This window comes from Peromyscus leucopus, chromosome 2, assembly GCF_004664715.2.
Source record: "Peromyscus leucopus breed LL Stock chromosome 2, UCI_PerLeu_2.1, whole genome shotgun sequence".
Lineage (NCBI taxonomy): Eukaryota > Metazoa > Chordata > Mammalia > Rodentia > Cricetidae > Peromyscus > Peromyscus leucopus.
Genome location: NC_051064.1, coordinates 106,305,854 through 106,323,441, shown reverse-complemented (window position 1 = coordinate 106,323,441; position 17,588 = coordinate 106,305,854). Strand labels below are relative to the sequence as shown.

The 17,588-nt window shown below is 42.9% G+C and overlaps 1 protein-coding gene across 3 annotated transcripts in view; it reads right to left on the bottom strand.

Moving 5' to 3' along the window:
• Nucleotides 1-16,011, bottom strand: part of Oma1 (OMA1 zinc metallopeptidase) — a 56,302-nt gene extending 40,291 nt beyond the window's left edge. The window contains exons 1-3 of one of the 3 annotated variants that reach the window (XM_028887875.2): nt 15,940-16,011; nt 6,621-7,124; nt 3,913-4,141 (exon numbers count right to left, since the gene is read on the bottom strand). In XM_028887875.2, the coding sequence (XP_028743708.1) occupies nt 3,913-4,141; nt 6,621-7,105 (714 nt within the window). In that variant the 5' untranslated portion in view covers nt 7,106-7,124; nt 15,940-16,011. Of the gene's footprint in view, nt 1-3,912; nt 4,142-6,620; nt 7,125-15,325; nt 15,806-15,926 lie in introns of those variants that run through there. The other 2 variants (XM_028887882.2, XM_028887891.2) reach the window with 2 other exon arrangements.
• Between the last annotated feature and the right edge of the window lie 1,577 nt (nt 16,012-17,588).

The window sequence follows — 17,588 nt, the reverse complement described above, 5'->3', positions numbered from 1 at the left end:
TAAGAGCTTTTGCACTACAAATGCTTATGCTGCTTCATGGAAAGTGCATCATTTGACCAGTGTTGGGCATTTTAAATTTGAATTGTGAAAAAAAATTATATATCAAACACATTTCTAAAATTTGAATTATTCATGTAAAAGCAGTATAGTTTCTCACAAAGGATTAAAATATTAGATTTTTTTCATATAAACACGATTCAATCCAAATTTTATTCTTCTTTTCTATTAATCTATATACAAGTAAAATGCTTAAATATTTCTACCTTCCTAAGAGTTTCAGAAAACAAAACTGCCTAGATAACAAAGGATTCACATTAGAAACTTCATATAAAAAGAAAACTTCAGGGCTGGGTATAGATATAGCTCAGTTGGTAGAGTGGTCACGCTCATAGCATATGCAAAGCCCAAGTTCGATCCTCAGCAAAACATAAACCCAGTGAGGTTACATACACATCCTTGTAATTTGAACACTGGAGAGGTAGAACCAGGATGATTAGAAGGTCATCATCTACTGCATAGTAAGTTCAAAGCCAGCCTGGGATACAAGAAACCCACTTTCAGGAAAAGAAGAGGGAGGAGGGAGGGAGGGAGGGAGGGAGGGAGGAGGGAGGGAGGGGAGGGAGGGAGGGAGGGGGGGGGGGGGGGGGGGGGGGGGGGGAGGGAGGGAGGGAGGAGGGAGGAAATGTCAAAGAAAACTAATTACTTTCATAATCCACTAAATGGAAGAACACCCCATTCATAATATAGACTTAGGGTTTTACAAAAAGAGACATTATCTCACTAATTGTAAAGGGTTTGATCCATACAGACTGAAAGAAAATCACTAAGATCTCAGAACTAATGGACAAATCATTTTTCTCTATGTGATGCTGACTAAAAAGCCTAGCCATTTCATATATGAAGACATTTTTTCTGAAGCCTTTTTCTGAGAGATTCTGTCATACACACTGAGAAAATTAAGGATATTCTACAAATATTTAATTCCATAAAATATATAGTTTAACATATAAATCAAGTTGATAACCATTTTCAAGATGCATTATAAACTTAAAAGACTATCAACTGCCATTTTAAAGAATAATTAACCAATGTAAACAAATGAAAAAGTCCTCTATGGTGGTGATATATTGTATATCAAATAAAGCTTGCCTGAAGATCAGAGAGCAGAACAGCCACTAGACTAAACATAGATGCCAGGCAGTGGTGGCACACACCTTTAATCCTGGCACTTGGAGGCAGAGAGAGTCAGGACTCAGAGGATTTTAGTCAGAGGACTCATGGAGTCAGTGAATTGAGGCGTGGCTATGGCTTGTTCCTTTGTCTCTCTGATCTTTCAGTAAATTTTATTAGGATACACAATGTATCACCACACTCAATTAATCCCTCTCCAAGAACATAGAGTCTCTGTATCTTAGTTTGCTGCCTATTGCTGTCATAAACACCCTGACCAAAAGCTACTTGGAGAGGAAAGGGTTTATTTCATCTTACACTCTGTGGCCACAGTCCATCATCGAAGATAGTCAAGGCAGGAACTCAAGACAAGTACATGGTGGCAGGAAGGAGAACAGAAGCCCTGGAAGAATGTTGTTTCCTGGTGTTCCCCTCAGTGCCTGCTTAGTTTGTTTTCTTATACACCCCAGGACCACCTACCCAAGGATGGCACTGCTTACACTGAGCTGGGCTGTCCCACATCAATCATTCATCAAGACAATGAACCACGGGCTTGCTTATGGGCCACTCTTATGCAGGCATTTTCTCAGTAGGGGCTCCTTGTCGATTGGATGATTCCAGCTTGTGTCAAATGGACAACGCACTAGTTTGCACACTATATAATTAGAGTACTTTATGACATTTCTGTAGGAATGTTTGGAGTCACAGACCAATAGATTAAGCAATAAAAATGTCTAATCATATAAATACACTTATACATATATACAGATCCATATGTATACACACTGTATATAATATATGCAAATCCATTCATACATTCATGTATTTTAATTTTTTAAGCTATCTGAATAGTGTAAGATATACCAATTTCATACAAGGTTTCTTCCAATCTTTCTAAAATATTTTTCTCAATCTATCTTCCTACTAAGACTAAATTCTAGGAGATATTTTAAATTTCTATATGTATTCTTCTAAGATATTGTTATTATCTTACATAAGAATAATTTTTTATAGTAAAAAGTGATTGCTATCTGTGATGGTTTAAAAGAAAATGGTCCCCAAAGGGAGTGGCACTATTAGAGGTATGACCTTGTTGGAGGAAGTGTGTCACTGTGGGGGTGGGCTTTGAGGTTTCATATATATGCAAAGCACACACACCCAGTGTCTCAGTCCACTTCCTGTTGCCTTTGGATCAAGATGTAGATTCTCCAGCATCATGTCTGCTTCCACTCTGCCATACTCCCAGCCTCCATGCTCCCTGCCATGATGATAATAGACTAAACCTCTAAAACGGTAAGCCACCTCAATTAAAAGTTTTCCTTTCTAAGGGTGTCATGGTCATGGTGTCTCTTCACAGCAATAGAAACTCTAACTAGGACACTATCAATGATAACTCTCCTTTGATAAGCTCATGTATTCATTTGCATTAAACAGATAGGAAAACCCAAGTACCCTGAAGCCATCACCTGTTCAACCAATGCATTCAGCTCATCCCTGAATGTGGAAAATACTGGAACACAATGACAGTCTCCATCCTTGAGGACACACAAGGACACAAAGTGTGTAATGTGTCACTCCCTAAGTTATTATACTTCTCAAGGAGTTGAGATTTCTGAATCACACCTTTATTATGTACTCAGAAAACAAGTGATTATGGTAGCACACACCTGCAACCTCAGCCCTTAGGAGGCTGAGACACAGGGGTCACAGGCTGATGGCCAACAGGGGCCAAATGGCAAAACTCTGTTTTAAGAAGAAAAAAAAAAATGGCAGAAAATACAATAAGATTTCAAAAGCCAAAACTGATATTTGGAAAAATTACAACTATCTTATTATAGCGACTTTATTTTTTATTAAGAAATTTTTTATTCATTTTACACCTGACTTTCAAGGTATAAAAATTCTCACAACATATTTACTTACTTGATACATAAAAACTAAGCACTACTTTGCATGGTGTGCTAGTTCCTAGGATAAAATAGACAAACCAACAAGGCTGTTGGTCCCACAGAGCTTAGCTTAGTAAGGCAGATGGACAAAGGCCATGGTAAGTTCCCCTCAGGTAGAGAAAGCAAAGAAAAGGAAAAGTAGCATGCTGAGCATGGGGCACTGTAGTGGGTAGCCATTCCAGCTTTGATCTGGAAGTTCCAACCCCCATTGAGGCTTCAGTAACTATCACGCCTGCAAGGTGGGGCCTAGGGAGGGCCCTGAAGACCCGAGATCAGGATTCGTGGCACTCTCTGTTCCTGGACCCTGGACGGTAGAAGTTGACTGAGCAGAGCTCCAGAGAACACCGCTGGACTGTGATACACCTTCCTCAGACCCTGCAACCTACCTATCCCTTCATTTGTAAGTTGCGCGACTGATAAACTTTCCTTTTAACTAATGGAGTGGCCTTAATAATTTAAACAATACATGGGGCACAATCACAAAGATCCAGTTCCCAGCTCAGCCTGAACGAGTTACCCTGTTTGAGCCAGTCTGAGCATCAAGCAAGGCTTTGCTGAGCAGGAAACAGTGAAATACAGATTTGAGCAGAGCAGGGGCTCCTGGGGGCAGGGTTCAGAGGAAAGACCACTGCACATGGTGCAAAGCCCTCTCCCAGGTATGAGACCTGGAAAAAAATTACTACTGTTGTATCAAAACCTAAAATTAAAAGTAGTGCATCTTCCATATTTAAAGACACCTCCTGCTTTAGTGCTACTGAATGCAATCTAGTTAAGGACAATTCTTGCTACGTACCACTTTGTATTCCAGGTCTGACAGAAGTCTGAAGTGCTCCTTCCCCAGTAACAGCAGTTTGCTCCTTCCAGTGACAGGGCTCACTTCCAGGTGCGTGAAATAAAACACTACAAACAGCAGGCCAGAGGCACTCAGACCAAGGAGCAGCTTCCACTTATTCTTCTTCACACTGTCTTTAAATAGCTCCTTCTTGTTAGGAGGAAGTGCCTGCCACCATTTCCTTATGCCCCTGTGACAAATCAGAAATGCAGGGTTGGTAAGAGCATGTTCACACACCACCAAAACTCACACGCATGTGCTAGCATTCTATGGGGCCAGTCACTTCAATCTTCATGTTTCTCTGTACACATAGCTTTTTAACTTGTAAAATCCTTAGCTAAAGGATCAAAGTCATCAACTCTATAAAGCCTTACTTAAAATCCCCAAGGCTCATTTGAATCTTCCTCTTCAGCTAGTGTGAATGCAAACACTCAAGTGAGTAGTTGTTTTTACAAGTCCCGCTAACCAGCATTTACTGTCTACCATACTGGAAGTTCTGTTTTATAGCTACCACTAACCAGCACTTACTGTCTACCATACTTGAAGTGCTGCTCTAGTTATGCACAAATCACCTCATTGGCTCTTCCTAACACCTTGTCACAGAGAACAACCTAGCCAAGGTCACAGAGGTAGCAGGAGAAAAACCCACGGTGTAAGGGAATGCCATTTCCTGAGACTGACACAGATAACATCCCCAGACAATCATCTTGGGGTCATGAAGGATACATCTGTACCTTTCGGCACTGCTCCTCAGACTCCAGCTCAATCTGCAATGGTCCAGCAAGGAACAAGAGATGCTACCTCGGCACCCACTCCGGCAGTAAGCGGCACTGCTCAGAAGCAGAGGCTCCACTATCATTGCTAGAACATGAAGAGGGGAGGGAGGATCGGAAGCACCTCAGTAAAGAAACATGCACCACCGTTACAGATGCCACCCGGGGAGGGCCCTGCTGGCTGACAAGAGTTCTCTCAAGTGCTGGGCTGGGTTCATAAACATTTTGACAAGAAGCAATGTTTTCAATAGTGGGACAAAAAAAAATTTCCCTGTACATACGTTTGTCAAGTTTTAATAAAATTTATTTCACACACACATATATACATACAAGAATTCATTTTACAAAGCAATTTTGTAAAGTTCCTATAATTTACCAAGTTCCTGCTCTCATATTTCCACCAAAAGGTCACTGGATTCAATATCAAAGGCTTGGTCTCTGGCCTGGGGCACTACTAGATGGCAGGACCCTTGGGAGATGGTCTAGTGGAAGGATGTGGGGTCACTGGGGGGTGTCCTTGAAGGGAATGTTAAGACCCCAATGCCTACTCGTGTTTCTCTTTGCCTTCCTGGCCATCATGACATGGACAAGTCTCCTCTGCCATGGATTCCCACCATGATGCACTGAGCTGCCTGGGCCTAAGCGACCACGGACTGAAACCTCTGAAAGCATGAGCTGAAATACGTCTTTGCTCCCTTTATTATCTCAGATGTTTCAGTGTCAGAAAGCTAACACACAGACATACATGAAATGCCTTAGAAAAGGGACTGAACCAGAGGATCATAAAAACACTTTTTTGAGACATTTGACACAGGTTTTTTGTTGTTGTTGTTGTTGCAGCTCTGGCTATCTTGGAACTCACTTCATAGAACAGGCTGGCCTTGAACTCACAGAGATCTTCTTGCCTTCCAAGTGCTGGGATTGAAGGCATGCGCCACCACCGCCCACCCACTTATTTCCTATTTACAACATTTATAGAATTGCTACTTATTTATATGTGGAACATATTGTAACAGGAAATTTATAGTAGTAAAATCAATACCCAATCAAATAATTTTAAAGAAACAGAACTCACAAAGCCATCATCCCTACAAACAAGGATGAGCTGGTTACTTAAGACCGACGTAGATACCTATTTTCTGAGCTTCAGCATCAAACATGTAGAATTAAATACATTGCAGAGGAATTCTTGAAATTTTAATAAAAGCAAACTGGATTGTGAGTATAGGAGGAAATAGACAGCTGGGGGCAGGGGGCGTGGGGGGGGGCAGCCTGGTCAGCAAACTTAAGAAACCTTTAGGAAGAGATGGTTTGCCTTCTTCAACCTTCAGGACATAAGGGGAAAGGGACTGAGAAACAAGCACTTAGCTATAACTAAGTAATCACAAAGGACTACCAAGAGAAACATAGGAAGGACACCTTGAAAACAAGGGTAGAAATGAGCATTACTAACGTGGCTAAGTCTGAGCCCCTACTTATATGAGTGAAGACCTTCATTTCATGCTTATTGCCTAAAATTCCACAAAATCAAAAGGCAATGTTCTTAAGTGCTATTGTTACACAAGTTGGTGCCAATACTTCCCATTCCCCTGTAATTAGAAATGTGAAATCTTTTAGAAACATCTGTAGCAACAAAACTGAGGATCATATTTCTGTACAATAAACAAGTTATTTCAAGATTATTAAATCACACACAACAAGACTGGTAGAACTTACCTTTAGAAACTCAAATTTTGAGCTGAGTATGGTATAGGGGAGAGTTTCTTTAAGACTACAGTTTTATAAACTACTAAGGTTAATTATTAAGAATTATTGTAAGTTGCTAAAAATGTGAATATAAAAATTCAAGAACTTTAACACAAATGCCATTTCCCTTCTCCCCCAAAGTATTTTTACCTGCCCACAATGATGGCAAGGAGCTTCTGCACTGGCTTCAGAATGAGCAGCAAGAAAGGAACTGGGGCGGCCAGACCCCGTGGGGACGTGTGGAAACTCTGGGCAGCTCTTACGGCCGGGCAGCTCAGAGGGCACGGGGCTGTGAGAGGATGGCCAACCACTTTCCTCGACCCTTGTCTTGAAAAAGAATCACCCCACACAGTCCGTTTGTAGGTAAGCACCCCCATTTCCTGGCTTTGAGCATTTGAAAAGCATCTTGATTTTTTGTTACTGAGAGTCCTATAGAAATGGAAGTTTCCAGGCAGTAAAGTCACCGAATGACACTGGTGGACTGTGTTAAGTCCTCGGCTCCCATTTCCTACTAGGGGCCCTCGTGGGTGTGAACAGCCTGCTGGTAGGTTCCACTGTTTCCAGTTGGCCAGGAAAGTCACTCCAGAGAGGAAACGGTTTCTCGTGGCAGCCTGCAGTCCATGAAGGAAGCTCATCCTGCATTTGCTTGGTTATCTAAAACACACCAAAAAAAAAAAAAAAAAAAAAAGATATAAGCACCTGAGGAAAATATGTATTTAAAAACTGGGAATGCAATGCTTAAGGGAGGTGTGTTAACCATCCTAAGATAGCATTTGCCTGTGTCTCTGCCCATCACCTGCAGCAGCAGCACCTTTCAACAGGACAAACCAAAGGAGTACACACAGCACTAGTTCACTACACAGCGCTTATTTTCAACACTTGCATCTTTTCACTTCATTTAGAAAGAAAAACGCGTTGTTTTTTAATTGCAGGGAATCTATTTGATCAGAAAAATCACGAGGGGAATGAGAAATATCTTAGGTAAAACAGCAATAAATGTGTATCAGTTGACAAATAAAAAATGAATATAATGGGACAGTAAAGCCTAATTTAAAAAATTCAAATATATTCTTTCAAATAAAACCACGAGACTTATTAGCCCGGCATGGTGGCACACGCCTTTAATTCCAGCACTTGGGAGGCAGAGGCAGGTGGATCTCTGAATTCGAGACCAGCCTAGTCTATAAAAACAGAGAGAGAGACAGACAGACAGACTGACTGACTGACTGACTTTTAATCGGAGTCAGGATGTAAGAAGAGAGACTTGAATGCCACCTAAAAATGGCTTTAAAAACAGAATAAATAAAACAAGGGTTTCAAACTACTTGGCAATAGGCAATGAAGGACGGAGAGATGGGAAACAAGATGAGACCCTACGACTGCCCCAGAGAACCGCCTGATGAGTTTCCAAAAAAACATAGACAGGAAAGACTAGCCCCTTAACTGCCCTAACCTGAAGGTGTGAAGCTGGGGGATCCTGTGGACCAGGTAGTTGGACCTATGGGCGGAGGAAGGGAACCCGGAACAGTACCAAGAGAACTCAGCAGGCCCCTCCCTAGTCCACTGAGTACTAAGAGGTCACGTGAGTAAGAAATTTCCCTGAAGCTTAGAAAGAACCGTAATTACAGGGCACAATACAGAGGGCAGAGTGCACTGCCTGCTCCCATTGATCACAGTGGGAAAACTTAGCATTTCTAAGTCACCGGCATTGGGTGGAAGAGCCTGGCCTTAGCACTAGAGGAGAATTAGTACCGCCCTGAGAACGCTCTGCCCCAGTAAGAGTGCTTCTTAACTGGCAGGTAAGATCCAGCTTGGTACAATGATACTCAAAGAGATGAAACTGCTTCTAATAACCACATCCTGGATTTCCTTCAAAAAAGCTCAAGAATCAAAAATACCCGACACCAAGCAACATACAATTTACAATGTAAAATTACCAAGCAGGAAATGAGATCAACAGGGAAGAAGAAATATTAGTCAAAGGAAGCTAACACCTAGGTAATACAAATGGCAATATTAGTAGACAAGGATATTTGAGTCACTGCTTTAACTATATTCCATGAGTTAAAGCAACTCCAGAAAAAATTCTCAGCATGTTTTATACAGACATGGAATGCATATTTTTAAAAGGTTATCTTCAATTTCTAAATAAAACCACAAAATTGAGGATGAAAAGTACCCTGGGTAACATTTAGAGCTGATTGATAGGTCATAGTGGAAATAAGGACTCGTGAACTTAATGACCAATCAGAGCTAAAACAGACAGAAAATGCAAGAGGCATCAATGAGATAGTTTAATCCTGTCATGGCTACAGTCCTCAAATGAGGCAAGGGTGGGTAAGAGAAAAAGATCTCAAAGAGGCAGTGGCCAGAGCTGGGCCAAACTGAATGAAAGCTGTAAACCCATAAACCTACGAAGTTCAATGAACCACAGAGAAAAACACAAAGGAAATTCAGACCATGGACCTCCACTGGGTAGCATTCTAGCTACTTCTCCAGCCCTGTCTCTAGCCTGCTGCAGGGGGAGCAGGACTGCTAAGAAGCTCCTCCTCCATCTTCACAGCTACAAGAAATGCAGTCTGTCCAGCCCAAGGCCTTGAGTTACGTAGGGCTTTGTTTCTTATCTAACTGCCTCCAAACTGTCCAGCCTCCCAGCCAGGGGTTCCCCATATTCCTTGTAATGACCATCATAGATGACCTTAGTGTACCCACCCACTCAGCAAACTTAGAAAAGGAAGGAATTCCTTTTGTTTCCCCAATCTCCCCTTAGGGGAGAATCTGGGTTCTAGTCGCCAACATGGTGGCTGGTGTCTGTTTACCTGAAGTAAGCTTCAGTGCGTGTACTACTGAACCAGCTCTCAAACCTCCATCCTTATCTAACTGGAACAACTCCTAAGCACAATCAAAGAAAAAAATGTCACATTTGACATCTTAAGTAAAATATATGGACCCTTTGAAAATACACACTACCATAGCTCACTCAAGAAAACACAAAGAGCCCTATAACTACTTTACACGCTGTAGTTTGAACATGTACAAACTACTGTGCATTAATTGTACAGCAATCAACTACTTTTGAAGGGTACTAAGAAAGGCTGGTAAGAAAGTTCAGCAGGTAGGGCACTTGCTACCAAGCTGATGAGCTGAGATCAATCTGTGTGACCCACATGAGTGGAAGGAGAACCAGCTCCTTCAAGTTGTCCTCTAATACCCACACATGTGCTATGACATGCACATGCATACAGACACACACATTCATACAAACAGATTTTGGGAGAAAAAAAGACAGACTAATCAAATACACTGGATAAACTCTGCAGTTCAAAAGAAAACATCAGCCTCAGAAGTGAGACAAATGGGTGAGTCTGAATACAGATTTGTTGTTGTAGGTAATTATTTTTCTTAGATGATAATGATATGGAGGTGAATATCTAATTCCTAGCATACCTGATAAAGTATCTACTCTGAATGAAACTTACTTCCAAGTACTCTTGCTAATACATGCACACATGTACACCCCCACACAACTGTACTTCCACACACATATATGTAGCTAGAGTTTTCCTGCCTTGACCACAGTCAGGACAAATCTTTGTCACCCGCCAGTCCCACAGCCGCTCAGACCCAACCAAGTAAACACAGAGACTTATATTGCTTACAAATTGTATGGCCGTGGCAGGCTTCTTACTATCTGTTCTTATAGCTTAAATTAACCCATTTCCACAAATCTATACCCTGCCATACAGCTTGTGGCTTACCGGCATCTTTTCATGCTGCTTGTCAGGGTGGCGGCTGGCAGTGACTCCTTCTGCCTTCCTGTTCTTTTATTTCTCCTGTTAGTCCTGCCTATACTTCCTGCCTAGCTACGCGCCAATCAGTATTTTATTTATTGACCAATCAGAGCAACTTGACATACAGACCATCCCACAGCACAGCCAAGTGCAGACCATCTCAGACACCTGCACTCAGGCCCGTGGTCCTAATCATCCTCTATGCAGACCTGCTAGGTAAAGCCACGAGGAACCCAAGAACAGGCTCCCACAGGACATACAGAACATCCCACAGCACATATACTCACACAGGATGCAGAGCCAATGCTGTGCATACTGATAATCATATCTATGTGGTTATATGTATGTTCCTTAAATTTTCTCTCAATTTTTCTAAATGTTTTAAAATCTTCTTAGGAGGGTTGTGAGACTAACTTTACTAATACAGTATTAATACCTAAAAAGATATTTCAGCACTCCCAATTTAAGTGACTAGTGTTCTTTGCATATTTGACAATTTGAAGATTATTAGACTGTACTTGTATGTGATTTATATACTATACCTTTGTGTTATTAATTTATAAAGTGAATAAGGCAATGCTAAGTGAAAATTAATCCTTTGGTAGTCCTTTTTGAGTTACTATGAATTAAAAATGAGTAGAGTCAATTTAACCTACTAATAGCTTGACATTAACAAGATACTTTCTGTTGCGGTATATTTGATTATACTGTGACACTCCAAGACTGTGTTAATAAAGTTAAACTTGGATGGGAGGCAGAGTCAGTGACCTGTTAACAAGAATTAACCATAGAGATTTTGGAGGACCCGGGATACTATAGAGAGGCACAGGAAGGAGTAGGGAGGGACTTAGAGAGATGTGCAGGCCGTTTTGATCTGGGAAGTGTGGAAAAAGGACAGTTGGTCACTCCTCTGCCACTTCTTTGATCTATCAAGTTTTTACCACGATTCTTGACTCCAAGTTTTTATTGATAATAGGACAATTTAGATAAACACTTCAACTTTCTGGCTTGTTTCTTCTGTGTTACACTAAACTGAGACGTGGAAATGATGATGATGATGATGATGATAATTTACACCTGAAAATTATTTCAAATGTATTATGTATGGGAAAGTGACTGAGAACTGTGCTGTTAGGCCTCCTTGCCATGCAGACAGAGCTCTTCCCCAGACCCAGATGACATAGGTCAGTCACTCCAGCGGCTCTTGACACACTCAAGAGATGCAGATAACAGCTGCAAGGGGCTGCTGCTGGCACAACACGGCATCCTGTCTTACAGTAACTGTTTTTAAAAGTATAAGCAATACCATCTACGGTAATAACAGAAAGCACAGCATCACCATTAGCGAGTACTGCGTGCTGCACACAGCTGTGGGTCCTGTATGTGAGTAACACCTTAGACGGCATTAGGACAGATACGCTGTCACTAGGCAACAGGAGTGTCTGGGCTCCATAGTAACCTAACGGGACCATCCTCACGTATTTGAACAAGTTGTTGAGTTCTTCACTGGCTAAGTGGTATGGAAGTTACCGAAAGAGCATAAAATATAGTCCTTATCCTTGTGGAAGTAGCATTCTAATCAAGAAGACAAAGGTGAGTTTAATGGGGAAAAAATACATAAATTTTCTTATTAAAGCCATGTACTCTGAAAAATAAAACAGAAGAGTAAGATATTCCAGAGCAGTGGGCCAGCTACACAAAACAAAAGTCTCTCTTACACCATTTGGATAGAAGGACAAAAAAAAAAAAAAAAAAACTGTTTCACAAGGAAAAGTATATTTAAGCTTTTTTTTTTTTAACTAGAAATCAAACTACAAAAACGACATGAACATTTTCTTTCCTTCAAATCTGATGACTTACTGCCCTAAAGTTTTAACACTTGCCTGGCCATGGACTCAATTTAGGGAATGGGCCAGCAGGTCATGTTAGTCCCTTAAGGCCATTGGTCGCAAAGCTAACAGCAGACACCTACCACAGAAAAAACTTCACCTTAAGCAACTGTAGCATAGGAATAGAAAGGTGTTTGTGTGTGGGGTCTACAGTTGGTGCTACAGCAAAGCAAGCCCATGCAAGCCGGACCTGTGAGGAGAAGCTCTGCAAGTGTTTGCACAGAAAGGATGCTGGGATACTCATGTGGTAAGTGAGAGACCAGGGAGGGAGGGAGGGAGGGAGGAAGGGAGGAAGGGAGGGAGAGAGACAGACTACCCATTGATGCATATAAACACCTGCTGTGGGATGTTCTGTGTGTAAAATGTGTTGCTCTGATTGGTTAATAAATAAAACAATGATTGGCCAGTAGCCAGGCAGGAAGTATAGGTGGGACAAGGAGAGAGGAGAATTCTGGGAAGTGGAAGGCTGAGGCAAAGAGATGCTGCCAGCCACCGCCATGACAAGGGAGATGTAAGGTACCGGTAAGCCACGAGCCACATGGCAACTTATAGACTAATAGAAATGGGTTAATTTAAGATATAAGAACAGCTAGCAAGAAGCCTGAGCCACGGCCATACAGTTTAAGTAATATAAGTCTCTGTGTGTTTATTTGGTTGGGTCTGAGCAGCTGCAGGACTGGCAGGTGAGAGAGATTTGTCCTGACCGTGGGCCAGGCAGAAAAACTCTAGCTACAAACACCCAAAGGCCTTCATGTTCTGAGACCCCGCTGTGCTTTCCATATTTTCGCTTCAGAAGCTCTCTAAAGTAATTCCTTCTCTTCGTCCAGTTTCTGTGTCTTACAAACAAATGATCTCAAAGACATCTTCAAGGTAGGAGGCAGCTGCACAACTTCATGTGCAAGTTAATATTTCCACGTTATATGTGTCATGAAGCAATCCGAGGGACACCCCACCCCACCCCGCCCCCGCTTACACAGATTTCCCAATCTTCCAAACTATACTGGATTAGCCCTAGGATTTTTAACATCCAAAAGATCAAAGGCCACTTTAAATCGGGCCTGCCAATCTACCTCCTCCATCCAGCTCCCCCTGGGTTCTGTGACCCTGTGTGTGGGCTCTTCTGCCGTCTCTAGCCCGTCACTTTAGTTCTGCTTTAGTTCACTGCCAACCCCTCCTGCAGGCAACCTAAAGCAATCCTTAAGAAAGGCAAAGCAGGTGGTGGCACACACCTCTAACCCCAGCACATGGGAAGCAATGGCAAGTCAGTCTCCGTGAGGCTAGCCTGGTCTACAAAAGCAAGTCCCAGGACAGCCAGAGCTGTTATACAGAGAAACCTGGTCTCAAAAAAGAAGAGGAGGAGGAGGAAGAGGAGGAGGAGGAAGAGAGCAAATCAACAACAGAAACCTAACCCAAAGAGTCACACCACTAAAGACTGTATTTTTAGTTAAAATACAGAGCTCTGAGCTACAACAAAGAGATATGCTAACCTGAGACACAGCAGTAAATGCTACCTGCAAGTACCCTGAAGCTAGTGTGCTAGGGATTCCAGCACTTGAGTCATGGAGCTGTTCAAGATAATTTAAAAAACAAAACTTTCTACACAAGAGGATAGTGGGGAGGCAAAGTCCAAGGTCAGAAGCAAGACTGCATGACACTTCCTGCAGAGATGCTCTCTATGCTGTCCAATACAGCAGCCCTGGCGCGTGGCTAGGTGCACTGGAGGATCAGAATATGTAGCCTGTTTCATTTTTATTAAAGTTAACGAGAGGAGTTATGAACCAGTGGCTGTCCCGCTGAGCAGTGCAGGTTTGTGTGGTAGATGCAGGTAAACCTCCAGAGTCAGAAGATGTGAACACGGCCACCCAAAGGAGACCCAACAATGTAACAAATCAAACCTTTATGTTGCCAAGTGTTTCAAAACTTTCTACAAAAGCCACAAGTTCAGATTTACTGAGAAATTTACCTGTTTTAAAATGTCGTCAACCAAATTAATAAAACTTGATTATCTTAACCAAACATTTCACCTATCTCATTCAGTTCAGGATTGTTTTATTCATTAATTCACTATACAGTGAGTGAATGCTACATGTCAAACACCGTTCTGTGTAGCAGAGACAAAGCAGAGAAGAAAAAAGACAAAAATCCCTGCCCAATCTGTAAAACTAGTAAAGATAAAACACAACTAACGGATACAAAAATAAATCTCAAAAAAGGTCTAGTGTAATTTAGGGGGCAGAATGGTGGTTATGAGGAATTCAGAATTTTCTCTTTCAGGGCAGTTTAAATTTTTACAGGGTTTGTTAACTTTGTAAACACCAAGGCAAGCAAGCACTTTTGTAACTACCGTTGGTTTTCTACGAGCTCCAATAAACTTCCTAATGTTGCTTCCTGGCTTCCCAGTTCTGCAGGCACCCTCTCCAAGCCTCCTTCACCCACTGCTAGATTCTAGAATGTCTGCTTTACTTGACACCCCTCAGAAGATAAACTCTCATCACCGTGCCATGCACACTATTCACACTGCTTGGCTCTGCTCACATGAGAAGAAAACTGCTCATTTCAGAGCATGTGCAAACATGTTTAACGCAGTCTACCCATGGAATGTAAAAACAAAAGCCCCCAAACACTAGGTACGTAATTAAAATCATTATCATTTCTACCACTGACAATCAATCGTGTGCCACCCAGAAGAAGAACAGTAGTTGTTAATCTGTAATCACTAATTAATCCTTTAAATGGAGTGTGTTTTAAAGGGGGGAAGAAATCTATACATTTTCAAAGAGCCACTCACCACATTGCACAGCACCCAAGAAAGAACCGTGGCTGCCATGCGCTCTTCAAAGAACCATGGCCCAACAAACATAAGCTGGCAGACTTGTAGGATTAAGGAATTAATGATGTGAGAAAATTAAACAATTTGGATTGCTAGCCTCTAAGAACATTCCAACCCCTTAATTCTTCAAGTGCCATCTCAGAATGAGCAAGTAGTGTGCTCACAGGCACTCACAGCTGATGTCCGGGTGGCAGTTTCAACAACTCTCACTGAAAACGACTATGTCTTCCCTAGTTTCTATGGAAACAGTTGTCAGATTGGCAAAAATAGGACATGCACTTTGAAATAATCATTCAAGCTAAGTACATGATGGATGGCTTCTTTAAAAAAAAAAAAAAAAGTTACCAGGCTTGGCTCTTAAGTTTCCAAATGTCACAGCACCCCTGCACCCCGGCTGAGGATGTCTGCTATGAAGCTAAATCCTTTCAGAGAGGGCTCCAAGACCTTGAGAGTCGCTATGAGGCGATCAACTCCTATGAAGCTCTCAACTCCTAAATTCCAAATGTGGTATTTTCATCTCCTGGGACTAACGTTTCTGGCTGAGGTTTGCCCTCACAGGTGCTCCCTGTCGCACGGCAGGTGACGTGTAAATAGTATTTGAAAATGATCCTTGAACCCAAGTTTTTCAGAAAATCAGTAAGCTCCCTGGAACTGCTCCGACTGTCCTGATGCTGCGAGCTGGAGCAGGAGCACTTGTCTCTGCACAAGGACGAGCGGCGGGGCGGAGGGGAGACCCGCACAGGCCAGGCCAGCTACACCGCAGGAGGAAGCCCTGCTCCGGCGGAACCCACCCCCGGCGGCGGGAGGCAAGCTTCCAGAAAGCCCGCCGCCCCGGCCGTTCGCGCCAACCCCAGCATGGTCCATGCCCACCGCAGCCCCGAACCCCTGCCCCAGCTCCCCAGCTCCGCCCTCCCCGCCCAGCTCAGGGAGAACGCCCAGCCGTCACCGTGAGCACGCACTCTAGCCGCGGCCTGAGCGGGATCCAGCAGCCGGCCTCCGCGCAGGCGCACACCCTCCCAAGCCCCGCCCCATCACTTCCTGCCCTTGGGACATCCCGGACGCCTTTTGCCCCGCCCAGCGGTCCTCCGCAGGCTGCGGCCCCTGCGGACTGTCGCGCCCTGGCGCACCCCCATATGGCTGGAGGAGGGAGGATACTCCGGGCTAAGCCACCTGCCAGGAACTACACACTTCCTTGGTACTCGCCATGGCTGTGTTGGATCTCGGCAAAAACGCACTTGCAGTAGTTTCTACCCTAGTTGAGCCCAAAAGGAAAGCGGTTTCAGGGTCTCATGGAGGACTGAGATGCCTTGGTTTGAGCTGCCACTGCGCTGATGGTTTTAATTCCAGCATTCCAATTACTGGCACTCATCCCTCAGTCCTAGGGTGATAACGTGTGCATAAAAATAAGACTAAATATGAAAGATTGTTTCACCATGATCTCTATGGGACACTAAACGTTAGGAGGTCAGCGGCATTCGTGACAACAGCTTCTGTAGTGACCAAAGAGGAGAGAGATTTCACTGTGGGAATGGTTTGCACAGGGGTGTGAATACTGCCAGGCATGATTCCATAGGAACTGCAGCTAGCCACCAGAGCCAAAAAATGACGCTTTGTGAGTATATGAATTACTCTGTTTTCCTAATAGGCTACCTGAGAGACACATTAAAACTTCAGCTTTACTATACATGTATTTGTTAAGTCATTCAACAAATATTTATCTATGCGTTTGAATAGATAGATGACATGGGTAGGGTGAGTGAAAATGCAATGTATGTACTAGTAAGTATAGATGAAGAAGCCGATGTACGCAGAATGATGTTGAAAGAACGAGAATGGAGAGAGGGAGGCTATGGGAAGCAACAACTGAGAGGAGACGAGAGAAGAGGGAGGAGTAGGGTATTCGTCACCCTCTAATTTCTTATTTAAGGAACTCCAATGCATTAAAAAATGTAATGGATCAGGATTCGAGAGCAAAAAAAGAGAAGATATCCGAAACATGTTTAGTGAAGATAGAAAGTGGCTTTTAGCCCTGATTTAATCAAGTATGCGGTGTGGAAGCAGTTTTCACAATTTTAGTAAGGGTAAATGGGAGGAATAGGGGTAAACAAAAGGTTGGTCTAGGGATGGCTTGCGGTTCGCTGGGAAGTCATCTAGTGCTCCTCATAGACAAAAATGACAGAGTAAAACACCGTCCTGGCGGCCTGAGAAGGTGCTTCTGGAACTGCGAGATAGGAAATATGAAGCCACGACTGCCACAACGAGTGTAGCAACTTTGGGGGGATATATTTGCCAAACCGTGGAGTCAGAATTGAGAGTGTATTGTTTTAGGGTTGTCATTCCTCTATGACAACGTAATTTTCCCAAACAGTTGGGCATTTTTCAATTGATATCAAGAACGTATCAAAGACTTGGGATTATCTAAGGCTGGAGCCAACCAGGTGTGTGGGATTCCTCTAATAGACGAAGTATTTCCCTTGGCTTTTTATCTTTTAAACTCTTGATTGTATCAGACCCACGAAAGGAAAGGGAGATAGAGAGGGGGGGAGAGACAGAGGCACAGAAGAACAGAGAAGAAAATACACCCAGTGTATTATTTCAGACACAGACA